This window comes from Delphinapterus leucas, chromosome 16 (assembly GCF_059928025.1).
Source record: "Delphinapterus leucas isolate spDelLeu-1000000601 "Yukka" chromosome 16, BTC_Dleu_Yukka2, whole genome shotgun sequence".
Lineage (NCBI taxonomy): Eukaryota > Metazoa > Chordata > Mammalia > Artiodactyla > Monodontidae > Delphinapterus > Delphinapterus leucas.
In genome coordinates this window covers 56,933,310-56,958,633 of record NC_143144.1, presented here as the reverse complement: position 1 = coordinate 56,958,633, position 25,324 = coordinate 56,933,310, and the positions used below count along the sequence as shown (strand labels likewise).

At 54.2% G+C, this 25,324-nt stretch overlaps 1 protein-coding gene across 2 annotated transcripts in view; it reads left to right on the top strand.

Moving 5' to 3' along the window:
* RRP12 (ribosomal RNA processing 12 homolog) overlaps positions 1–22,516 on the top strand; it is a 30,150-nt gene extending 7,634 nt beyond the window's left edge. The window contains exons 10-35 of one of the 2 annotated variants that reach the window (XM_022569189.3): positions 195–286; positions 850–961; positions 1,171–1,268; positions 2,484–2,598; positions 3,598–3,740; positions 3,958–4,079; positions 5,029–5,093; positions 5,181–5,343; positions 5,774–5,928; positions 6,195–6,262; positions 6,821–6,914; positions 7,759–7,917; positions 8,053–8,133; positions 8,352–8,457; positions 8,682–8,789; positions 9,307–9,464; positions 10,462–10,553; positions 10,727–10,885; positions 11,004–11,176; positions 11,411–11,539; positions 14,496–14,545; positions 16,771–16,840; positions 18,335–18,402; positions 18,714–18,796; positions 19,419–19,482; positions 22,331–22,516. In XM_022569189.3, coding sequence (XP_022424897.2) covers positions 195–286; positions 850–961; positions 1,171–1,268; positions 2,484–2,598; positions 3,598–3,740; positions 3,958–4,079; positions 5,029–5,093; positions 5,181–5,343; positions 5,774–5,928; positions 6,195–6,262; positions 6,821–6,914; positions 7,759–7,917; positions 8,053–8,133; positions 8,352–8,457; positions 8,682–8,789; positions 9,307–9,464; positions 10,462–10,553; positions 10,727–10,885; positions 11,004–11,176; positions 11,411–11,539; positions 14,496–14,545; positions 16,771–16,840; positions 18,335–18,402; positions 18,714–18,796; positions 19,419–19,482; positions 22,331–22,501 — 2,898 coding nt within the window. In that variant the 3' untranslated portion in view covers positions 22,502–22,516. Of the gene's footprint in view, positions 1–194; positions 287–849; positions 962–1,170; positions 1,269–2,483; positions 2,599–3,597; positions 3,741–3,957; positions 4,080–5,028; positions 5,094–5,180; positions 5,344–5,773; positions 5,929–6,194; positions 6,263–6,820; positions 6,915–7,758; positions 7,918–8,052; positions 8,134–8,351; positions 8,458–8,681; positions 8,790–9,306; positions 9,465–10,461; positions 10,554–10,726; positions 10,886–11,003; positions 11,177–11,410; positions 11,540–14,495; positions 14,546–16,770; positions 16,841–18,334; positions 18,403–18,713; positions 18,797–19,418; positions 19,546–22,330 lie in introns of those variants that run through there. The other variant, XM_022569192.3, reaches the window with a different exon arrangement.
* The last annotated feature ends 2,808 nt before the right edge of the window (positions 22,517–25,324 follow it).

Below are 25,324 nucleotides of genomic sequence, written 5' to 3'. Positions count from 1 at the left end.
CAGAAGCGGAAGGGCTTCATTGAGCAGGGAAAGGAAGGCCCACGGGGCTGTGAGTGCAGGGGCCCGTGTGCAGGCCCTGGGACAGGACAGCCGCGGGGACGTGCTGTTGCCTAGGGATGGGAAGGGGTCGTGTCATTGGGCTGCTGCTGAACGCACTTGTTCAGTCACCTGCTTCTCCCCTGTCCCGCCCCTAGGCCTTGTACGACTACGTCCCCAGCGAGAATGACTTACAACCCCTGCTGGCCTGGCTGAAGGTCATGGAGAAAGCCCACATCAACCTGGTTAGGTAGGGATGCGGTGGAGGGCGGTCCCTTGGCCTCCAGCCAGGCCCCCTGCACTGCGGTACAGATGGGAGGGACATGAGCCGGAAGCTGTAGGGGGTTCGGCTTTCGGGGGGGGGGGGGTTCTGCACTGAGTGTGTGCAGACCAGCTCTTGTGTTCGTGAAGGCGGGGCCAGGTAGCACAGCCTGTGTTAGCCAGGGCTGCTGCCTTTCCTGCCAGAGCTCCGAGGAGCTGAGCAGCAAGGCGGCCGAGAGCACCTTCCCCACCGAGAGGTGGGGCCCGAGTGCCATCCTGATTCCTGTTACCGCTGCCGGCTGTGCAGCTGGTTTACTTCTCAGAGGATATCATCCCCTTTCTGCGGCTCCACCCTACTCCCCACCTGGGTTAATGGTCCCCTCCTCTGGGATCCTCAGTCCTGCGAACCCAGTTTCTGTTTTGTGTCTCCGTCATAACAGTCACTCTTTTTACGCGGGCCTCTCACTGTTGTGGCCTCTCCTGTTGCGGAGCACAGGCTCCGGACACGCAGGCTCAGCGGCCAGACCCCACAGAAGCCTTTTGTGTTGACAGGCTGCATCGGGACCTGGGACTGGGCCACCTCCCTCGCTTGTTTGGAACTGCGACAACCTGCCTCCTCTCCCCCCACTCGCAGGTGGTGACAGCTGCCACCCAGTGCCTTCAGGTACCTCAGGCCCCAGCCCAGCTTTAGCGAGGGAAGCAGAGAGCCTTAGAGCTCCCAGAGCTCACCTCAGGCTTCCAGCTGTGTCCTGGGGAAGAAGTTCTCAGGGTGGGGGTGAGCTTCCTAGAAGCTTCAGGAAGCAGTCACCTGGGAGGGCTGAGTGGCACTGGGGGGCTCTTTTGGGCCCAAACAGCTGTGGCCTCTTTTTGCAGGAGATCCTGAAGGAGTGTGTCGCTCCCCACATGGCTGACATCGGCTCCGTGACCTCCTCGGCCTCAGGCCCTGCCCAGTATGTCGCCAAGATGTTCAGGTGAGAACACAGCCTCTGTATGAGGAGGGAATAAGGTGTGCCTGTAGAAAGTTCCTTGTGATGACAGGTACTCCTCTTGTCACTGTGGTGGGCCTTGCGCACACTACCAGAGCAGCTGCTGTCGGTTTGAGCACTGGCCGCACTCCAGGTGCCATGGTGTCATGCTCAAGAGTGTGGACTTGGGGACCCGTCATCTGGGGCTAGTTCCTCCACCTCTCAACACCTCAGGGTCCACATCAGTCTAATGGAGGTGTGGATTGAATGAGGTCATATATGTGAAGTTCTCAGAACAGTACCTGGTGCGTAGTTAAGTTCCAATAAATACCAGAAATTACTGGTAGTCCTTACAGTTCTAGGAGATAGGTGCTGACCCCATTTTACAGACTGGGAAAGCTGAGGTCACTCAACTAGTAAGCGGCAGCCTGACCGCAGAATCCACTCTACTCATGTGCTGTGCTGCCCTCCATGCCTACAAGAGAAGCCATTCACAGACCGGCCTCCAGCCACCCAGGCCCTTCCAGCCGCCAGTGAGGAGCTTCAGAGCACCAAGAGGCTAGGATCTTTGGTGTTTCCTCTGGGTCTGTCTGCTCAGCTCCAAGGTGTGATGCTTTGGGTTCTGTTCCTTATGAGGACATAGGCCTGTTTCTTCTGGATACACCTGGAATGAAGTTTCTGGAAAACTGAGGAATAGAGCTGCTCCACCCCCAGCTCACCCCTTTCCCCACACTAACCCCTGTTGGCCATTCTTGCCTAGAGCCTCTGGGGCTCGACTTCAAGAGATGAGCTGACCACAGCGTGCCTGGGCCGGAAGGGGCTAGCAGCCGGCCGGGCTTCCCCACTGCTGTGGCTTTCCTCCCTCTGCCCAGTCCACCTGTACCTACCCCATCTTCCCACCTCTGGTCAGACCGAGAAAGCATGGGACAGTGACAACATGGGCTTTGGTGGCCCAGTTTGGCCACTAGAAGAGTGACACTGCTGGGCTACTTAGTCCCTCTGAGCCTCAGTTTCCCCATCTGAGGATGGAACGAATAACCTAGCTCACAGCTGTTTTTTGAAGTGTGAGGATTATATAAATGAAACTCTTAGCACGGGGGGTACTTGGTAAACACTAGCTCTCCCCCTTGGCCTTTCCTGGGGCCTCACCCTTGCCGTGGTCTGTAGTTCCTGGTGCCGGCCATGGACTTCCACGGCCCTGACTGCCCACTCCCTTGGCAGGGCAGTGGAGGAGGGCCTGACATACAGATTCCACGCATCATGGAGCTCCGTGCTACAGCTGCTGTGTGTCTTCTTTGAGGCGTGTGGGAGACAGGCCCATCCCGTGATGAGGAAGGTGACTGGGGCAGCGGCTGGGCCAGGGCAGGAGGTGGCTGGGGCTGCTAGAGGGGCACGTGTCTCCGTTACCTCTGCGCTTTACTCCCCCACTGCCAGGGTCCACTGCAGGTGCCCAGTACTGTGTCCCCAGGAAGGCGACTGGGCCAATGTGGGAGGAACGAGAAGAGGGCTAAAACCACCCCTCCCCCCACCGCCTAATGCCTTCTCACTAGTCTTAGCTGGAGTTGATGGTTTTGAAACTCACAGGGAACCAGTGTGATTCTCCCTCACCCCTATCTATTATCTTTTAATTTTTAATTCTCTAAATTTTCTGTAACAGGTGAGCATAGTATTTTAAGCAGCCTTAGGTCCCAGGGAGGTTACCAAAGCCCAGAGTAAACCATTTAAGGCTCAGGGATCACCCGGAGATCCTCCCCAGCTCCAGGAGCAGGTGGGAGCCTGAGGACAGGGCACAGACCCCTCACCAGCAGGCGGAGCAGCTCACGGCCTCGTGGGGCCTTCCCCGAGGGTAGGGCCGGCCTGGCCCAGGCCCCGCTAGATTAGGTTGGCAACACCTGGCTCCTGTGAGAGGTCCTCAAGGAATGAGGCTCGCAGAGGGGCTCTGAGGGGCTGTAGTGAACCAGAGGAGGCAGCTCTGGTCTCGAGGGACAGCTGCTCCGCAGTGCCTGCTAATTTATACTAATTGTACCGTGGGTCTGCGTTTCCCATACCTTCCCGGTTTTCAAGGTAAACCGGAAATCTGCATTTGTATATGAAATCTCCTGATTTTTACACTTTACTAACAAATACAGAATTTCTTTTTAAATCCTGGGGCATTGAGGAAGGCTCAAACACATCCAAGAGTTGAATTTGGTTAATGGTCTGTGACCTCTGGCGAGAGCATAACCTGACCCCACGCCCCCGACCTCGTCCTCTTGGAGACTTTGGCCCAGCCTCAGCCATGGGTGCCTGTGCTGCAGGCCCGTCTTAATGTCTGACCCGCGTCTCTTTGCTCCAGTGCCTCCAGTCCCTGTGTGACCTGCGCCTCTCCCCCTACTCCCCCCACATGGCAGCTCTGGACCGCGCAGTGGGCGCTGCCGTGGCCAGCATGGGCCCCGAGGTGGTTTTAGAGGCTGTGCCTTTGGAAATTGATGGCTCTGAGTAAGTGCAGCCCTGCTTGGCTTCCATTCCAGCCCCAGGAGAGCCACATGGCTTGTTCTCCGCTGGGAGGGTGTCCACACCCTCGGCTGACGTCTCCACGTGCCGTGCGGGTCAGTGGGGGCGGCCAGAGCAGGACCTGTCCTGTTCCTCGGCTCCGTGGGGAGACAGCTCCAGGCCGTCACCCCTTCCTCACTGCGCCTCCCCTCCCTCCTCCCAGAGAGACTCTGGATTTCCCTCGGAGCTGGCTGCTGCCTGTCATCCGAGACCATGTCCGGGAAACTCGACTTGGTTTCTTTACCGCTTACTTCCTGCCTCTGGCTACCACCCTGAAGAGGAAAGGTACGGGCCCACCACAGTCCTGGAGCCTCACTGGAAGGGTCGGGAAGGGCTCCTGGTCCAGCGCCCCAGCCTTAGGACGTTCGGCAGCCTCCCTGGGCCGAGCAGGTGGTCAGCCAGTGCTTGAGTGCCGTCATCAGCGGGGTCCGAGGCGTGGCCAGGCACCCCTGCCCCGAGGCAGGCAGACAGGGGCCTTTTCTCCCACCAGAGGAATAATTAGACAAGTACACACCGATTTATATATACAAAGATGTTCCAAGTAAAAATCCCGACACAGCCCACACATCCCTCAGTGGGGCTCCAATGAAGTCAGTCATAATAAAGCCCCACCATGGGACACAGAGTGCTCACTGTACAGAAGGAAAGAGACCGATGGGGGATTGGACGTGTTTAGTCCATGGTGAGCTGAGTAGATTAGATTGAAAGCTCAGCTCAGCCGCTCCACCGTTTGGTGACTTCGGGCAGGTTTATTCAACTCCCCTGGGTCTGCTCCTCATCTGTAAAATGAGGGCGATAATTGCGATGGTGTGAGGATTAAATGCAATAATCACGTAAGTGCGCATTACACAGGCTGCCATGTCGAAACTGCTTGATAAGTGTTACCAGCTTTATTCTCAAGTAAAACCAGGTTTCAGAAGAATATACTTATAAGGCAATCCTTTTTACGTCTTTAAAAGTGTGCACGTGCTTGGAGAAATATAAGAAGGTCAGAAATGGGGAGGAAGATTTGCGGGGGAGATTGTGGGGAGATGTCGCTTTCTGTTTTACATAGGTCTTTTCATTTTTTTAGAACAAACGAGTGTTTGTTTAATAATAAGTGTTATGTTTCGTCTGTGGAGCAGGGGCATCGCCCATATTCCTGTCCTCATCATTGGGCTTTTGGTTTGGGTAAACATGAGGCCTGTCAGTCAGGAGTGTGCCCAGGGTCACACTGTGTCCTGTGTCACTCTAGCAATGGACCTGGCCCAGGCAGGCAGCACAGTGGAGTCCAAGATCTACGACACGCTCCAGTGGCAGGTAAGGGGTCAGCTGGGGGGTGTGAGGAGGACAGGTGGGCACAGGTTGCTGGTCGTCACTCTCCTCTATCATCCCCTCCCTCCCCAGATCTGGACCCTCCTGCCTGGGTTCTGCACGAGGCCCACGGATGTGGCCACCGCCTTCAAAGGGCTGGCGCGGACGCTGGGCACGGCCATCAGCGAGCGCCCAGACCTGAGGGTCACTGTGTGCCAGGCCCTGCGCACCCTCATCACCAAGGGCTGTGAGGCGGGTATGTGTGGGCTCTGGGGTCGGGGCTGGTGGAAGGTGGCTGTGATGGTGCGAGTCCCCTGACCCTGCCTGTCCAGCTCATTGCCTGAGCCACCGCTAATGCTTTTCAAGGACCTGAGTGTCCACTGGGGACCCGAGGAGTCAGTAGGATGCTGAAGACGGCCCCTTCTCTTTCTTTACTCTCAGTGTACTGAGAGCTGCTGGGAGTTGTCCAGCCTTTACGTGGGGCTAGCACTTGGCTGGCCCCATAGACTGTGGTGGCCCCTCGTCCTCTGTGCTCTGGCTTCAGCCTCTCCTGTCCCAGAAAAGCCTCAAACCCATGACCCTGTCACAGGTCCCCCCACAAGAATGCCTCTGGGCTGCAACCACAGTGGCCTTTGAGGCAGGGTCATCTCCTGGCCCTTCTGTGCAAACTTTGGTCCTCCTGCCAGAGGCCGACCGTGCTGAAGTGAGCCGCTTTGCGAAGAACTTCCTGCCGATCCTGTTCAACTTGTACGGGCAGCCCGTTGCAGCTGGAGACACCCCAGCCCCTCGCCGGGCCGTGCTGGAAACCATCAAAACTTACCTCACCATTACTGAGCCTCAGGTGACCTGGTAGAGGAGGGGGAGGAACAGTCTCCGGTGGGTGAGTGTTGGGTTGGGGTGTTGGAAAGGTCAAGACCCTACCCACCATGGCTTACTTGGCCCTCTGCCCCCAGAAGAACAGGAGACCATATGCCAGCAGTAGGCTGGGCTCGAGCCTTCTCAAAAGGGAGGAGAGGAGGGGGAAGAGACGAGGGTGCAAATCTGTGACCTGCTGCTGCTGTGTATTTTCTCTTGAACAACTCCCTCCTTATCCCTTTGGGCTGCCAGTTGGTGAATGGTTTCCTGGAAAAAGCCAGTGAGAAGGTGCTGGACCCTGCTAGCTCTGACTTCACCAGGTAAGTGCCCCACTTGAGCTGGGGCAGCCCAGGGAGCTAGAGAGTATGTCTAGCAGAAGCTCTGTGTATCTGTCTGGAATTATTTAGGAAAGTCTTGAGATATTGAATGTCCCACCTCTACCCTGAGGCCTGACCAGTTCCTCCATCCTGGAGCACCATTGTAGTCTGCTAGGGAAGTGTGAGGACCCTGGAGACACGCTGCCCGGATTCAGATCCCAGCTCTGCCCCTTATAAGCTGTGACCTTGGTTGAGTTATTTATCTACTCTACTCTGTGCCTTCATCTGTAAAATGGGCATGATGATAATGCCTGCAATAGAGTTGCTGTGAGGATTGAAGGGGTTAAGACATGTAAAGCGCCGGGAACAGTGCTGGTACCTTATGAGTGCTGAGTTAGGTTACAGGCAGTGATTATTGTCCATGGGCTTCTTCGAGCCCCTTGTCCTCCTCACCCTGACCTTTCCCACCTCCCCCGTACCCAGTAGACACGAGGACACTGATGGTGCATACCCTTCCCCAGCCTCCACTAAGCCCCTCCTTGGTTTCCTGTCGCTGAGCAGATTGTCCGTCCTGGACCTGGTCGTGGCCTTGGCTCCCCGCGCTGATGAAGCCGCCATCAGCAAGCTGTACTCCACCATCCGGCCCTACCTAGAGGTGAGCCGTGGCGGCCGGGAGCCCCACACGCCCACACTTGTGGGGGGACGTGGGCCCTGTCTCCATGCCTTGCTGCTGCCCAGGATCGGGTTTTAATCTGCTTTCTCATGGCATGGCTGCCCTTTGTATCTGTCTAGCCCTGTACTCTATCATGTAGGTGCCAGAGTGACAGAAATGCACGGCCATGCTTGGGCCTCACCTGCTAAGATGCCTCTTGTAGAGCCGAGGCCTGACTCACTCACTAGGCCCATCACCGCCTGGCCTGATCTTCATCCTACCCAGCCTCATCCCCCTGCTGCCACTCCGGCCTCATTAGGCTGCTTTTAAGGGTTCCAGATATAACAGCCCCTTTGTGCCTTTGCACATGCTGGGTCCCCTGCCTGACATGCTCGCCCCTGCACGCTGTGGCTAACCACCACGCAAAAGTCAGGCCTGCGTGACCTTCTGAAAACTGTCACCACTGCAACAGTATAATAAGCAGTTACCCAACAGCGTGAGAAGTGCTCTGGTGGAACGTGCAGGCAGGCACACAAGTCCAGGGCAGAGTCACCTAACCTCGGGAGAGGTGTCCCGGCGGGGAGCGGAAGGGATGGAGGGCTGGGTAGGCTTCACTCCCCTCAGCGTCCCCTGCCTGGCCCAGAATCAGCCTCTCATTAACCTGTGTTCTCCCTGCCCTCCCATTGGATGTCACGAGCTCCAGAGGGCAGGGCCAGCTTCTCTGAGTCCCCACCAGGGCCAGTCACAGCTCACGTGGCTGCTCTGTGGATGTTATTGGACTGGGTGAGGGTGGGGTGCCCCGCAGCCCCCTCTCTCACCCACCCCTGTCTACCATACGCCCTCCCAGAGCAAGTCCCATGGGGTACAGAAGAAGGCCTACCGCGTGCTGGAGGAGGTGTGCGCCAGCCCCCAGGGCCCTGGCGCCCGCTTCGTGCAGAGCCACCTGGACGACCTGAAGAAGACCCTTCTGGACTCGCTACGGAGCACCTCCTCGCCCGCCAAGAGGGTGCGGACTCCAGGGGCCCCGCTCTGCCCGAGGGGGGACGAGCAACACCAGGAGAGGACCAGCGTGGAGACGCTTAGGGACTTAAGGGGCGGAGGTGGCACTGAGGGTCCTGACTGTTGTCCCCCTGTCCCGCAGCCCCGTTTGAAGTGCCTCATACATATCGTGAGGAAGCTCTCCGCCGAGCACGAGGAGTTCATCAGTGCCCTCGTCCCGGAGGTGCGGGGTGCGGGAGGGGAGTGTGTTGTGATTTGGGGTTCCTTGGAGTGGGGCTCCTGAAGGCCTACCAGGATCAGGGGAGGGCAGTAGTGGGAGTGGGGGTGGGCTGGATTCACTGTCTGGGAGCGTGAGTGCCCTTACCCGTACGCTCTGCCTCAGGCTGCCAACCCTGGGGTGGCCAGCTTGGGGAGCCCGTGCTAACGGGGCTGTCTGGGCAGGTGATCCTCTGCACCAAGGAGGTGTCGGTGGGAGCTCGGAAGAATGCTTTTGCGCTGCTGGTGGAGATGGGCCACGCCTTCCTTCGGTTTGGCCCAGACCCGGCAGGTGAGGCCCGGGTGGCATGGGGCTGGGGTGGGCGCTGTTCTCCCGGCCTGGGTGAGGAGGCACCCCGCACTCGCCCATCAGAGAGAAAAGATAGAGGGAGCTGCTGGGCGCTGGCCCTGGGTGGGCTGCTCCTCTCTGGTGGGAGCCCCCCTTCCGGTTGGGCCCACGATGCAGCACACACGGTGGGCTCTGCCCTGGGCAGCTCCTGCTCTCTGCCCTCCCAGAGGCCCTGCAGCGCTACCTCGTCCTGATCTACCCCGGTCTCGTGGGCGCTGTGACCATGGTCAGCTGCAGTATCCTGGCCCTGACCCACCTCCTTTTCGAGTTTAAAGGTAAACGCTATTTCCTTGAAGGCCTGGGAAGCCCTCGGGGTAGGAAAGTGTCCAGGAGATCAGGACAGTGTGGCTACCGAAACAGGGAAAGGTCCTGGGACGGAGGACGAAGAGTTGGAACCAGGCCTGACCGCCTCCCGCCTCCTCTCCTGCCCAGCTCGGCTTTCCTCATCCCACAGCTGCCCGTATCCCGCTTTCAGAGTGGGTCGGAGGAGGTTAGGTCCCACGCCTAGATTTTCGTCCCGGTTCTGCCTCTTACCAGCCATGTGACACCTTGAACAAACTTAGGAACCTCCTGGAACCTTGCTCTCTCATCTCTAAAATGGAGGAGAAAACCAGCACCTGTTCACAGCGTGTCTGAAGGACTAGAGGAGATGCTGGCAGAAAGTGACTAGACACGTGCCAGGCACTTGGAAGTGTCCCCCAGGTGTCAGCTCCCACTCTTGTGACGCGGCAGGGGTCTTAGGTCTGGGTGGGGTTCCAGGTGTCTCTGACAGTGGCCCTCTGGCCACCACAGGTTTGATGGGGGCCAGCACGATGGAGCAGCTGCTGGAGAATGTGTGCCTGCTCCTGGCCTCCCGCACCCGCGACGTGGTCAGATCAGCACTGGGCTTCATCAAGGTGTCAATGGTCGTCATGGACATGGCACACCTGGCCAAGCACGTGCAACTGGTGGTGAGTGTCCCCTTCCCCTCGGCCAGTGGCATAGTGGCCCACGAGCTGCCGGCAGAGACCCAGTGAGCCTTGAGGCCAGCCAGCTTCAAACACTTTTCTGGCTACACGCTGTCTTGTGCAGCAGAAGGTCATGCAGGAGCCCTGGAAGAGACCAGTGGTGGAGGTAAAGGGGCACAGCACCCAGGCTGCCACTTGTCACCCCCCGCAGCCCCCCCACAGCAGCAGGGGCTCTGCAGGGCAGGGGCGGTGGGCGGGGCCACCCCCTGTTTTATGGGTAGCAAACAGGCCAGGGATTTTCCCAGGCCACAGTGCTAGTGAGAACAGTCCTGGGAACAGAACTGCGACTCTGGGGTGTCCCTCGGGAGGGACCCAAACCTCCCTTTTTATTTGCCCTCTTGCACTGTGACCTTCTGGGTTTGAGAAGGCTTCTCTAGATGCCCCTGCTGGGGTGCAGAAGGGCCTGAAGAGCCCTCTGGTGTTGGGTCCCTGGCCCCCTCTTGCTGGGCATAAGGCGTGCAGCAAGCTGGGACTGTCCTGTGAGCCCTCCATCCACTGCACCCGCCGCCTCAGTTTCCCACTTCCAGCTGGGTTGAATCGCATCAGGGCTCTAGGTCCCTCTTGCGTGTCATCTTTGCATCTGGCCTTGGGTCGGGTCAAAGCGAGAAGGGGCAGATGAGAGTCAGGATGCCTGCCCCTGCCGCCTAACGGGCCGGCGATGGGGAGGACGGCCTGAGCGGCGACCTGTCCTGGAGTGACTGGGGTTTATACAAGCCTTCAGAGGATCGAGGGGGCCCTGCACCACCAGCCTCACCGAGGGACACTGCAGATGGTACCTGCTGGCCACGTGTTTCTCACGAAGGCTGGAGTGCGGTCCAGCCAGAGATTCATGCAGGGCAGTAGGAGGGACTCGTGGAACCAGGAGAAACCCGTGGTGTGGGGGGCAGACAGGGTGAGGGGGCGCATCTTCCCCCTGAAGCCCCGCTGCTCTGCCCCGCAGATGGGAGCCATCGGGAAGCTCTCGGACGACATGCGGCGGCACTTCCGCATGAAGCTTCGGAACCTGTTCACCAAGTTCATCCGCAAGTTCGGGTCTGTGCCCTGACTGGGAGGGAGTAGGGGAGGGGTCAAGGGGTTTCCAGTCCACCAGGACCGCTGCTGAGAAGGGGCCAGGCTGGGGGGCTGGAAGGGCTCTGGCTGGACACCTCGCTCTGGATAGCGCTCTCTGGCCCACGCACCTCACCGGCCCGTCTCTGTGGCCTCAGGTTCGAGCTGGTGAGGAAGCTCCTGCCAGAGGAGTACCAGAAAGTCCTGGTGAACATCCGGAAAGCAGAGGCCCGGGCCAGGAAACAGCGGGCCCTGAGCCAGGCCGCAGCGGAAGAGGAGGTGGAGGAGGAGGAGCCCTTCCGGGGCAAAGGCGACAGGTGAGACCTGTGGCGGGACGCTGGGGGCCGGGTCTCCCCTGGCCCGAAGCCTGCCCAGGCCGTGCCCAGCTGCCCTCCCTCTCCTGGAGCGCCCTGACTGGGGCTTGTCTGTCCTTAGCATCGAGGAGATTTTGGCTGACTCGGAGGACGAGGAGGACGAGGAGGAGGAGAGGAGTCGGGGCAAGGAGCAGCAGAGGCTGGCCCGCCAGAGGGGCCGCGCGTGGCTGAAGGAGGGTGGCGGGGACGAGCCCCTCAACTTCTTGGACCCCAAGGTGGCCCAGCGAGTCCTGGGTGAGTAAGAAGCGGCTGGCCCATGGGCACAGGGGACAGGCTTGCCCTGGGCCAGCTTTAGGAGCGGAGTGGCCTCTGGGGAGGCCCGCGGGCACCCTGGCCTCCCACACATGCACATCATAGTGCCGCGGGCACTCATCCAAGTCACAGACCCAGGCTCGTCGGTTCTGATGAGGGTGTGAGCGGGCTAGGACGGGCCTTCCACCTCCTCACCTCCCGACTCTGCCCCGCCAGCCACCCAGCCTGGGCCAGGTCTGGGCAAGAAGAAGGACCACGGCTTCAAGGTGAGCGCCGACGGCCGGCTGATCATCCGTGAGGAGGAGGATGGCGACGCCAAGATGGAGGAAGAGGAAGGCGCTAAAGGTGGGGCCACCTGCCCATTCAGGAGCTGCAGCTGGCCTGGGCCAGGGCTGCACTCGTTTGCTCATTCATCCACTCATTTGTTTGTTCACTCATTCACTCAGCGACCATTCTGGGGGGAAACATAGGTAAAAACAGATATAAGGAGCTTGTATCTCGGGCAACTTTCTCAAATTTTTTGTTTCTCAAACTCTTTTGACCACATTGAGAAATCTTTTTATGGTGTAACCCAGGCATTTACACAGTACTTCCATAATTCAAACAAAACTTTCAAAAGGCAGTAGTACTTCCTCTTACCATCTGTGATACACTCTGTTAATCTCTCTTCTATTGTATTCTGTTCTGGTCTGGTTATTTGCTTGTCCTCCTCCTTTTTGAAAATTTTTGTGTTTTTTTATTCCAAGCGTAAACTTGGCTGAGGCCTGGAAGCTCATTTATTGGTGAAAAGAGCCAGACTCTCCCGAGTCATTGTCTCCTGTTGTCCAGGGGCTGCTCAGGTGTAACATCTCCAAGTCCCATTTCGTCTTTCCTGTTCCCTCTGCATTTATCTCTGTATTCACGTATCTCTGTACATATCACGTAAGATCACAAAAGCCTGGGTCTTCTAAATTTTATGTCTTCCTCTTTATTTTGGTTCTCACCGCCTGCTCACCGCAGCCACTCAACCAGTGCTGTCACTGCTGCCCCTGCAACCTGACTTACTAGTTGTGTGACTGTGGACAGTCATTTAACCTCTCTGTGCCTCAGTTTCCTCACTCCAAAGCGGGTGTAATAGTGAAGATGAAATGGTGACTTGAACAGCATATAGAGGTGCCGGGGGTAAATGTGGTGACACTGTTTCCAGATCTGGCCTCGTCATTGTCCCCTTCTCACCCTCAGTGTATCCCGTCTCCTTGCTCCCTTCTTGCGCATGGAACCCTGACGCTAAAAATGCCCACCCGCCCCCTGCCCCCCACCTTCCCAGCCCCTCTCCACTCTTTCAGATCCAGTGCAAGTCCTTTGTGGCCTTTGCACGGGCCCTTGGCTTCAGCCGTGTTCCCTCAGAACTCCCAACAAGCCCAGGGACTGCCAGGCTTCCGTACTTAGTCACACGCTTCTTATGACGTTTGGTTGTTGATTGACTTCACTTCAGTTTGTCTTCCCTCCAGCTGATCAGTTTCAAAGTTCTTTATTTTTTAAAATATACTGGTAGCTTTTTTAAAGAAATGGTAAAATATGCGTAACATGTAATTTACTGTCTTAACCATTTTTACGTGTACGGTTCACCAGTGTGAAGTACATTCACATTGTTGTACCACCTATCACCAGAACTCTTCATCTGGCAAAACTGAAACTCTGTACGCATTAAACAGCAACTCCCCATTTCCCCCTCCTCCAGCCCCTGACAGCCACCATTCTGCTTTCTGTCTGTATGAATGTGAATTTGAATATGAGTCGAGGTTCCTCATATAAGTGGAATCATTCAGTATCTGTGCTTTTGTGTCTGGTTTATTTCACTTAGCATAATGTTCTCAAGGTTTATCCGTGTTGTAGCTTGTGTCAGAATTTCCTTCCTTTTTAAAGCTTGCCTTATTCTGTTGTATATCTAGACCACATTTTGTTTGTCCATCATCCATCAGTGGACATTTGGGTTGCTTCCACTTTTTTTTGTTTTTTTTTCTTCCACTTTTTGACTATTGTGAATAGTGCTGCTATGAACATAAATATACAAATACCTCTTCAAGATCCTGCTTTCAGTTCGTTTGGGTGTATGCCCAGAAGTGGAATTGCTAGATCATGTGGTAGTTCTGTCTTCAATTTTTTGAGGAACTGCCCTACTGTTTTCCATGGTGGCTACACTATTTTACATTCCCACCAGCAGGACAGAAGGGTTTCAATTGCTCCACACCCTCTCCAACCCTTGCTGTTTTCTGTTTCATAGATAGTAGCCATCCTAATGTGTGTAAAGTGGTATTTCATGGTAGTTTTGTTTGCATTTCCCTAATGATTAGTGATGTTTAGCGTCTTTTCATGTTTGTTGTCTATCTTTTTGGAGAAATGTCTACTCAAGTCCTTTTCCCATTTTTGAATTGGTTTTTTTTTTTAACATCTTTATTAGAGTATAATTGCTTTACATTGTTGTGTTAGTATCTGCTGTATAACAAAGTGAATCAGCAATACGTATACATATGTCACCATATCCCGTCCCTCTTGCATCTCAGGTTGTTTCTTTTTGTTGTTGAGTTATAGGAGTTCTTTCTTTATTCTGGATATTAACTTTTTATCAGATCTATGATTTGCGAATACTGTCTTCTATCCCGTAGGCTGCGTTTTCATCCTATTGATGTGTCCTTTGACATACACAAGTTTAACATTTTTAATGGAGTCTAATTTATCTATCTTTTGTTTATCTATCTTTTGAAAGTATTTTGCAAATACATTCTCCTATCCTGTAGGCTGCCTTTTCATCCTGTTGGTGTGTCCTTTGACATACACAAATTTAACATTTTTAATCGAGTCTAATCTATCTTTTGTTTATCTATCTTTTGTTGCCTATGCTTTTTGTTGGTTCATACTTCTTTATATCGCCACACAATGCCTAGCACAAATGCAGGGAAAGGTTTTTAAGCAGGGGAATAGGGCAGTCTTCCCAGCAAAGTGGAGTGTATGTGGGGCTGCGGGAATGCCTGGCTCCCCAGGAAACCTGGGGCTTTCTTAGAGTCTCAACAAAAGCTGTATTCACTTTAGAAGTCAGGTCACCGCTTCCTTGAGGGGCTGTCGTCCGTGGGGCCCAGGATGGGAAGGAGGAAGGGGCAGGGTCCAGGGGTCTTATCTTCCACGGGATAGGTCTTCTGGGGCTGGAGTTGGCAGCCCTTGCACCCTGATGAGCTGGGAGGAGGCAGGTTGAAATTTTTGTGGGCTTTGGGAGGACAGGGGTGCTCCCTGAGTGTTCACAGGTCTCTCTTCCTTTTGGCCCCAGGGGAGGATGAAGAGATGGCTGACCTGATGGAAGACGTGGGCGTCAGGAGTGTGAGTAATTCCTGCTGCTGGAGGGCCGGGGCCCTTAGACCTAAACCTTGGGCCTCATAGCTTCTCGCCGTCTCCCCGCTCCCACATACTCACTTGCCCTGCTTCCTCACTGCTCAGTGGAGCCTCGCGGTGGCACACAGCAGGCAGCCCGGGGCATGCAATGTCACGGCTGACCCCTCTGTGGGGCGTGGAGAGGGCTTGGCTCCCTCTGAAACACCCAGTGCCTCCTTCGGTGTTGGCTGTATTGTCCAGCTGAAGGAAGAAAGAGACGGTCCCTTGTCTCTCCACCGAGGGCATGTGCTGTGCAGGCAGCAGGGGCAACAGCCGGCCTGCATGTTGCCAGGGGCTGCCTCCACTTGGGGGAGGGGCACCCACCACTGAGGAGTGCTGAGGGTCCCATGTGTCACCTCACTAATCCTCCCAGGAGGTGGGGACTCTATCATCCGCAGCCTGCCTGAGGCCACAGGCGTTGTTAAAAGTGCATGTCTCTGGCCCCAGACTGAACTCAAATCCCAGCTTATATGTAAAATGTGTGGCACTTAGTCACACTAAGGAAGTGGTGGCTGTTCATCGTTGTCACCATCATCATCATTATTACATTTTTCCCGGAAATCTTTTTCTGGCTGAAGCCTGCCTGATTCCTTGAGCACATCCTCACAGGGGGCTTTGCAGTCCCTCTGCAGCCTACCCTTGTTCCTGGCCAGGGGAACTGACTGCGGCTGTGAAAGGATGGCCCCCAGTCAGCAGAGCAGGGCTGGGGCACCTTGTCTCACGGCACCGAGAGGGTCCCAGGGTGGCCACGCTCCCGGTTGGCTCATGGCATCCATCACCTGCCATTGGGATCCCTGGGGGCTTTTTTTTTTTTTTTTTTTGCGGTATGCGGGCCTCTCACTGTTGTGGCCTCTCCCGTTGTGGAGCACAGGCTCCAGACGCGCAGGCTCAGTGGCCATGGCTCACGGGCCCAGCCGCTCCACGGCATGTGGGATCTTCCCGGACCGGGGCACGAACCCGTGTCCCCTGCATCGGCGGGCGGGCTCTCAACCACTGCGCCACCAGGGAAGCCCTCCCTGGGGGCTTTTTTGCGTAACAGTTGCTTAGTCTCACTCCCCTGCCCTCAGTCGTGGGAGCATAAAATGCCAGCTGCAGTTGCCAGTGGGCAGAACTGTTGCCAGGTGCCAGCTGAACCAAGAACAAACTGAGCCGTCACCTCCATGATGCGGCCACAACCACATTTCCAGCCCGTTTCTGTTTCTCCATGAGGAGCCCCTTCTGCTGGGTCTCAACTAACAAAACTGGATGTCCTGGTTCCCCAGACACACTTGTGTGTGCTGCAGCCTCATTCCCTTTACCTGGCACACCTTCTCTTCTATCTGGCCCCTAAGCCAGTGAATGCCCCTCAGGTGCCCTGGGTCCCTGGGGAGATTTAGCCTCAGGAATCTGTAGTTTGAACAGGCTTCCCAGGCAGTGTGGGAGAGACACTGTGGGGCAGCCAGCCCTGCGAGCTCAGGTCTCCCCACACAACAGCCCTCCACCTTGCCTGGTTGTCAGTTTCCGGGCTCAGATCTCCTGGTGGGCTGGGCTGCTGTCAGGCCCACCTCTCCCTCTTGGAGCTCCCAGCACGGTGCCTGGCGAGTAGCATTTGCCTCGTGCTTACAACTCCGGGGACGGTAGCATTGTTGAGCGACTGTGATGACTGACTTGAGCAGGGGTCTCCCACCTGCCTGAGGGCCCCAGGAGCACAGGAAATGGGTCTTGTCCCCTGTATCCCCAGGGCCTGCACTTAGTCAGAGATCAGTGAGTCTGACTAATGGGGAGGGTGCAGTGGAGGTCATGTGAGACGAAGTACCGATAAAGCTGTTCTCCCCAGAGAGGCTGAGGACCTCATCCCCGTTAGGAAGGCTGGGCTAAACTGAGGTCAAGGTGCCCAGACGGGCAGCTGTAGCCCTGTTGGGGGAGTTCAGTGTGGAGAGGCCTAGCAGTGGAGCAGCCGACATGAGCTCCGCAGTGAGGACCTGGGCTAGAAGCCACGCCTCTGCTGCCGAGCAGTGTGGCCTTGCCTGGTTACTTGCCCTTTCTGAGCTTTCGTGTCCTCATCTGTATGGGGGATCGAGTGCTTGGCAGAGAACCTTTTCTACTAACGCAGGATACGATTCCTTTTGCGGCTACCATTAGTGAGTATCATCATGTCCTCTTGTTTATGAACTTTGCTTGTTACCTCTTTATAGAAAAAGCACCAGAAGCTCAAGCAGAAAGAGGCTGACAGTGAGGAGCTGGAGATGCCCCCTCAGTACCAAGGTGAGGCTTCCTCTCTCCTCTCTTGCAGCAGGTTCCCTGTCACCTGCACTAGGCAGGGTGTGTTGCAGGCAGGGCCAAGAGGTTGCATGGCCTGGTTGTACTCAGTTGGCACCAGCAAAGATTGGCTGATATGTCCCATAAGACTGGGCTGGGGACCAAGGGGGTCTGTGGGTGAGGGAGAGCCTGGGGGTTAGGAGATCTGTGCACAGAACCCCCAGCCCTTCTGGGGAGCCCCTGAGCCCCGTCTCTTCCCCACCAACCCAGGCTTTCCTGAGATTTTGCAGCTCACCCTTCTCCTGGGAGATGTCTGCCTCTCTTTTCTGGCTTTGAGTCAGGCCAGATTTGACCTATGTTGAGGGTGGCAGTTGGGAGGGCTGCCCAGGGAGTTCCCCTGTACAGTTGTTTCTGGGCTCCCAGGCTGTTCCTTTCCCCAGAATAGCTGCTAGAGGCACCAAGGTGGCTGCCCAAAGCCAGGAGAGGCCTCTGTTGCCTCACCTTTGCCTCCTTTCCCCCAAGGCAGCCCCCGCAGGGCCCCTGCCCCCAGGCCCTCGAAGCAGAGCTCTTGTTCTGCATCTGGAGGTCCAGGGGCTCCTGTGGGAGGTCCCTGATGCCAGTAGCAGGTATGCTCTCAGAGCCCCACGGCATCCTCACCCAGCTGGAGCGCCTCAGGGCTCCTTCTCTTTCTGTGGCCCCCCAGGCCAGGGCCCAGCTCACCTCCTCTGCTCTGAGATGGTGTGGTGCAGAAGCAGTAGTACCACACGATGCAGTAGGAGGCCTGGGTTCAGGACTGCTTGGCCAGCTGCTCTTAGCTGTGTGACTTTGGCCTGGTCACGCTGCCTCTCTGACCTTCTAGTTTCTCACCTTTAAAGGAGATTCATCTGGGTCATCTAAGAGAGCCCTCCCTAGTCGCCACTATGTGATTCCATCCATGACTGTGTGGAAGTCCGGGCTGGAAATAACACTGGCCTTGGAAGCACTTCGATCTCTCGAAGCCGCAGTTTTCACGTCTGTACGATGGGATAAGAGCTGCCTTTCTAACTCACAGTTTTGGTGTGAAGCCTGAATGAGATCAAGCCTTAGTGCCTCATTTTACAGATGAGCTTAAGAGGCTCCAGAAAGTTAAGAGCCATGCCTACGGTTAGAGCTGGGAGTTGAACCCCAGTCTGTCTGGCTTCAAAGCCTATGTTCTTTTCCCCAGAACAAATGGAGCAGATTTAGTTTGGAGAGGGTGAGGTATTTTATGTTAGTCGAGGATATATGTGTTTCCAGAGGTCACTGGTAGGTTTCTGGATTCAGGTCAGTCTGAGGAGCTCGGTGGTCTAATTGTCAAGTCGCTGGACAGTCCCTTCTCGAGGAAGGTCTCTTTGTTCTTTGTTGGTAGGGGACAACCATTCGGTCCTGGCTGTGACTCATCTCCCCAGCAGCTCTCCGGGGAGAAGGCTGCCCAATTGCCCTGGCCTTACCTGACTCATGGCCTCTGTGTTCCCCCTCTAGCGGGAGGCTCTGGCATCCATCGCCCTGTGGCCAAGAAGGCTACCCCCGGGGCCGAATACAAGGCCAAGGTAAGAGCTGCTGGTGGGGCAAGGACTCTCCTGGCAGAGTCTCTGGGGAAGTGCGGGGCAGCTGTGCCCATCACTGCCCTGGAGAGGCACCTTTGTGGAGCCAGCCTGAGGCCACACTGAGGGGTACACAAAGGTTTTGTTAGCACCTGAAGTCCAGGCCTTGTTGGATGGCTGTCCAGGGCTGCAGAAGCTCTTTGGCACCACCTGAGGCAAAGAATGAAGGGAAGGGAGGATTCAGCCTGTCAGGTCAGGGGCAAGGGTGGAAAGAGAAGCCCACCCTCCTGGCTGACTCTGTTTCTCTGGGTGAGCAGAAAGCAAAGGGTGACATGAAGAAGAAAGGTCAGCTCGATCCCTACGCCTACATCCCCCTCAGTAAAACCAAGCTCAACCGCAGGTACGGCGTGTGCAGGGTCGGGGGTGAGGGCTGTGCTCGTTACACTCTCCACTCGATTGCTCAAGTCTCTTCCGGTTTTTTATTAATTAATTTTATTTATTTATTTTTGGCTGCGTTGGGTCTTTTGTTGCTGTGCATGGGCTTTCTCTAGTTGTGGTGAGCGGGGGCTACTTTTCATTGCGGTGCGCGGGCTTCTCTTGTTGCGGAGCACGGGCTCTAGGCGCACGGGCTTCCGTAGTTGTGGCTCACGGGCTCTAGAGCGTAGGCTCAGTAGTTGTGGCGCACGGGCTTAGTTGCTCTGCAGCATGTGGGATCTTCCCGGTCCAGGGCTCGAACCCGTGTCCCCTGCATTGGCAGGCGGATTCTAACCACTGCGCCACCAGGGGTCCCGGTTTTTTATTCTTACTTTTTCGCATGCACCTTCAAGTATCCTTGACTTGAACTGCCCTTTTAAACATGATGGGTGTGGTCTGCACGGATCACGTGCCACCCACCACCTGGCAGCGCCCCTTCTCCCCTGTTCCTGCTGGTGCTGGGGTGGGGACACCACCCTTTGATGTTATGGGAAGGGGGGCTGCCTTTTCTCGGCGAGACGTGACCCTTCTGATCCTTGTCCCTGCAGGAAGAAGGTGAAGCTGCAGGGACAGTTCAAAGGCCTGGTGAGAGCTGCCCAGCGGGGCTCCCAGGTGGGACACAAGCTCCGCAGAAAGGATCAACGGTCCTGAGCCCCGGGACCCCCTGGGCTGCTCTGGTCCAGTCTGAGGCCCCTTTTTAGCCCTCAAGCTGCCATGACGCCAGGTCCAGATGCAGCAGTCAGTGGGAGAGCCTGGACTCAGAATGACTTGTTGGAACCAGGACTGGTTCCCGGAGGTGCCCTGGATTTTGGAAGCTCCAAATGGGAGTCACCCTTTAGGGATGTCCCTGGGGCCTGGAGATGGGAATGTGGCCTCAGTGCCTCTGGGTAGGCTAGCGAGAAGGCTGTGCTTTCCGTCCACAGTGTTTGCAACAGAAGAGATTGTCTTCCTTTCCTCTGGCTGCCTGTCGCCACGTGGCACTCTGCCTGGCTGCAGTCTGGCTTTGTGAGATTTGCTATGATCAGACGTAGAATAAAGATGCAACACCATGTGTTGTACCTAGAAACACTGTGTTTTATCACCTGCCCCCACCCCACCCCGCCGCAAGTACAAGAACAGTGTCTGGTCATTGGCAACAGTGGCTTGACCACTTGCTCTCCTGTCCCAGCGTGCTGTCGGGGGCGCATAGCGTGATAGCCCTGGGTCAGGCTTTGGATCTTGCCCTTTGTATCTTTTAACATCTTTATTGGAATATAATTGCTTTACAGTGGTGTGTTAGTTTCTGCTGTATAACAAAGTGAATCAGCTACACCTATACATATATCCCCATAGCCCCTCCCTCTTGCGTCTCCCTCCCCGCCTCCCTATCCCACCCCTCTAGCTGGTCACAAAGCACTGAGCTGATCTCCCTGTGCTATGCGGCTGCTTCCCACTAGCTATCGGGTTTACATTTGGTAGTGCATATATGTCCATGCCACTCTCTCACTTCATCCCAGCTTACGATTCCCCCTCCTGGTGTCCTCAGTTCCATTCTCTACATCTGTGTCTTTATTCCTGTCCTGCCTCTAGGTTCTTCAGAACCATTTTTTTGTTTTGTTTTTAGATTCCATATATATGCATTAGCATACGGTATTTGTTTTTCTCTTTCTGACTTACTTCACTTTGTATGACAGACTCTGGGTTCATCCACCTCACTACAGATAACTCAATTTCGTTTCTTTTTATGGCTGAGTAATATTCCATTGTATATATGTGCCACAGCTTCTTTATGCCCTTTGGATCTTGACCCACCTGTGTCAGGAGGTCTCCCTGACTTCACAGTCCCAGTTAGAAGGTGATGTTTGTAGCACCAGAAGGGGCAGCGAATGCTCTGGGGCTGGTCTGTGGAGCTGTGGTTGAGCACCAGGAACTCATACTAAAAAGGGGGAGGCAGGACATCCCTGGTGGCGCAGTGGTTAAGAATCCGCCTGCCAGTGCAGGGGACACGGGTTCGAGCCCTGGTCTGGGAAGCTCCCACATGCCCGTGCGCCACAACTACTGAGCCTGGGCTCTAGAGCCCGCAAGCACAATTACTGAGCCCACGCACCACAACTACTGAAGCCCGCATGCCTAGAGCCCGTGCTCCGCAGCAAGAGAAGCCACCGCAGTGAGAAGCCCCTGCACCGCAACAAAGAGTAGCCCCTGCTCACCGCAACTAGAGAAAGCCTGCGTGCAGCAGCGAAAACCCAACGCAGCCAAAAATAAAATTTTTTTAAAATAAAAATAAAAAGGGGAGACAGCCGGCTGAGAGCTGCAGCACTGGCTGCCCCAGGGCACAAGTTCCTCCCAGCAGCTTTGTTCACTGATTCAACGGACTGTTTACTGAGCCCCTGTGTGTGTCAAGTGCAGCCTGATCACCCAACTTCCTGATCTTCACATTCTCTTTTTTCCCAGACAAGTTGTGGTACAAAGAGCAATGTGATTCCCACTGTCCAGCTTTTGTTGGTCTGGAGCAGAGAAGGGATTGGTGCAGAGCTCCCATTGCTCCTAAGGTCACTTGTCCCATCAGCCCAGGGAACCCCTTGTGTGTGCTTTCCTAGCAGGAATCAAGAAGCAAAGAACCGCACCCCCAGGTATGCTTGTCCCCTGGCACTGGATTGATAATTTTTATTATCTCAAAATCTCCCCATTTGAAATGGCTCCCAGGAGGCCCTGTGCACCATTCCACTCATCCTCTAAGGGGACACAAGTCAACTTGATCAGTTGCCCCCAAATTAGGGCATTTTCTCCTGCTGATTTTGGGCTAGGAAGCTGAGAGGAACCACACTCCGCCCAGAGGTGGCGCTGTTGACATGCCTTGTTCACAGAAAGTGAAATTTGAGAGCAAGCAAGAAAAGTCAAAAAAAAAAAAAGTCAAAAGAGGTGGCTATTAGACTTGCAAAGGTGATGCAACCATGACCCCCTGTTGTTACACTTCTGGACACAAGGTAGGTCAAATTAAGCTAGCCCAGCCCTTTCCTGTTCCTTTTCTCAGGAAATGTGAGCACATGCAGTAGGAAGCTTCATGTAAAATAAGTATGGGTGGGAGCCAACTGCCCAGGATCGATGTCTTAAAACTTTGAAGCAACTTGCTTATTATGGCGTATTTTCCGAGGAGCTTTGTTTCTTTCAAAGGTGGGAGGGGCGGGTGACCTAGAAAGGTTTGTGTTAGTGATGTGTTGAACTCCATATCCTTTGGGAAGTAGGTTTCAAATGCAAATTATCTTGATGCAAAGGCAAGAATTAATCTGCTCCAGAAACTTGCAGGTGCTTGAAACATCTGTTGGGAAAGTCAGTGCCGCTCTTGTTTCTACAGTGGGATGGAGGGGAATTGGGCGTATTCATCAGCGCAAGACTCATTTGATTTCAGGGCAGCTGGCATGGTGGAGAGCCTCCAACAGGATCCAGATTTACTACTTTAATTTCGTTATGCTTTTGACAGTGCCAGAATCTGAGACTTCAGGCTTGCTTTTCTGGGGTCCGTCCTCAGAAATGGAAGACAAAGCATACCCGCCCTGGCTGCACCAAAACAGCAACCCTTGTGCTGGCCGAGGATTTGGCATCATGCTGGGGATTTGCAAAGGCAATCTGCTCGTGTCCCCCATCATCATGACACTTCTGGACACAGGTGGGTCAGGTTAAGCCAACCCTCCCCCTTCTTGGGAAATGTTGCTTCTCAAGATGGCGTCAGCAGGCCTGATGGTGGCTGTCCCCACAGTTCATTCCTGGCATTGGCTGTCTTATTAGGTCTTTGGCTCGTTTGCAAGCCTGCCTCAGTCCACATGTTTGATCCTGTGTTTTCTTTGTTGTTTGCAACAAGTGGGAAAATTACTTAAGACGTTTAAGTAGTCTCTGTTTTCATTCATCTTGGTTGCATACGTTTCTTCAAAAGGTAACTTAGAAAATTAGAATGTATTCTGTATTTTACTTAAAATTAATGAAGATTTGGGAATTCCCTGGCGGTCCAGTGGTTAGGATTCCACGCTTTCACTGCTGAGGGCCTGGGTTCAATCCATGGTCGTGGAACTGAGATCCCACAAGCCGCACAGCATGGCCAAAAACATAAATAAATAAAAATAAAGTTTCACAGAACGTTTGAGAAAAAAACAGAAAAGTGAAAAATGGGCTAGAATCCTTCCACCAAATTCTCACTGTTAATCCTATATATTTCATCCCTGTTTCCTTTTTCTATACACAGGGCTTTTTTGGATAAAAAATAGAGTTTTAAATTACAAGATTATATTCTAAATTTGCACTTGGCTATCACAAAATTTTTAACCTACTGATGTATAAACACTTCATAAACATGTTTTCAATGTCCTGGCTGAAACATCTGCCCAGTAGATGTAGCTCAGTTTGCTTAGAAAGGATCTTTGAGTCCATAAGTATGTTGCTCCTTGATGTATGCAGGAGTTTAATGCCATCACTAGATGCTGGATCATGTGCAAAGCAACATTTAGAAAATGACATGATGACAGCGCTTTGTTCTATTTTTTGGTATGCATTATTATGATTGGGTAGATGACTGTACTCCAGAAAAGCACCCTGATTTGGGGCAGTGTAAGCTGGCTCGCCATTTCCTGAAATTGCGCTTAATGTCACTGCTGCCATTAGAAATATTTACTAGGCTCCCAATGAAGGGGGCCTAGTTTCGATCCCTGGTTGGGGAACTAGATCCTCCATGCCGCAACTGAGACCCGGCACAACCAAAATAAATAAATATGTTTTAAAAAGAAAGAAACAATATATTTACCAGGTTGTTAGAGGCTGGCTGAGTCATCCAGGCCCAGGGTTGCAGTGCAGGAAGGTTTTCTCCCATTTGGGGCTGTGGTCAGTAGTCTGTAAGTATTGATTAAGAAAGTAGGTGAAGGTGTGGTGGCCTGCCACTACATGTGCAGGCTGCATGCACATCCCCGGGTGAGGTCTGGATATCAGCTTTGCAAACCTAAAATCAGAGTTGATCGTGTTCAGAGAAAAAAAAATAGACTCACAAGAGGCCTAGTCAAATTTGCCATTTATTAATTTGTAATGAGAAATATTAAGTGCTACAGGGCCAGAGACTTGGTGTCATAGTGACTGCTCCATTCATGTGGTCCCCTGCAAAGGGAGTCAAAATCAGAGGCTTTAGTGAGCATGAAACTGGGCAAAGGGAATCACGTGAGTGATATGTTAATAACGTCATTGTGGTAGGATGGCTGACCTTGGTGTATGGGATATACCTTGTCAACTGGGTCCCTCTCTGTTCTGGTTACTGTTGCAGAACAGGCCCAAGGTCTGTGGTACCTTCTGGGTTCTTTGGAGCCACTTACCTGCTGTCCAGAAGCTTTTCTGAGATTTCATTTGGCTCCTCCACATGCAGGCATGCCTGGATCGCATTTCCAAGCCCAAGCAGGGAGGCATCCTGTTCCCTCTGGGGCCTTGTGCAGATAACTTATCCTGTCCATCATGTGTGGACCTGAAGGGTTTGACTTCTACAGGGCAGCTTGATTTCCAGATTCCAGGGATGTCACCCTGTAGGTCCATAGGTACCAATTACAGAGCTGATACAAGTTTAGGCCAGAATTTCAGAGAGGACCTGAGGCGCCGCTTACAGGCAAATGGATTTGTGAACCATCCCAGGAATAGTCCATACAGTCCTTATGGCTCCTCTTTAGGTCTTACAAGATCTTGAAAAGTCTTGCTTTGCACCAGAATGGTTGCTATGCCGTAGATCTTGGACTTGAGGCAACTGAGCCTGAAGTACATCCACAGCCAATAACCCCAGGACCAGCCCTCCGTTGAAAGTATGCTCATAAAAATGACGAGGCACAGTGTTACCCGAGCAGATTCTGCACGGTCGCCTGTATTGATTGGATCGTTGTGTGATAATACTTATCTAAAAATGCCTTCCTTAATCATTCCAGCAGCTAGTTCAACTCCTTCCGAGTAGGTGCGCAAACCTCCAAAACAAATAATAATCAGCTAGCAAAGCTGACATCTAGTATTTATTCTGAAGAAAGCCCCTCCCTCTCCACTGGAGGGTCATTAGAGGGAATCACATGGATCCCCTCCCTTGGGACTTCACACAGGGACATAGTCACACCTGATACACAGTTGCCAGATTCAAATCTCCTGTGCAGGTACAGAGGCAGTTACAACTCGAGCTGTGCAGAGCCTCGTCACGTTAAGGTGATTACCGTCATGATTCCCACTTTACAGCTGAGACCCCAAAGGCCACATTAAGCAGGTGGCATTAGGGAGCACCCAGGCCTCCAGAGTTCAAGCCCACACTGCCTGAAACAGAAGTACCTTAGCCCCGGGTGAGCACGGTGTTGCAAAGAGGCTTGGCTGTGAATTTCAAAACGCCGCATGCGATTGGGACACCAGAGTCTGTTCTTCCCATAAGTCATCTTGCAGGCTCTTCACCCCCAAAGCCCTGCAACTCAGACTAAAACTA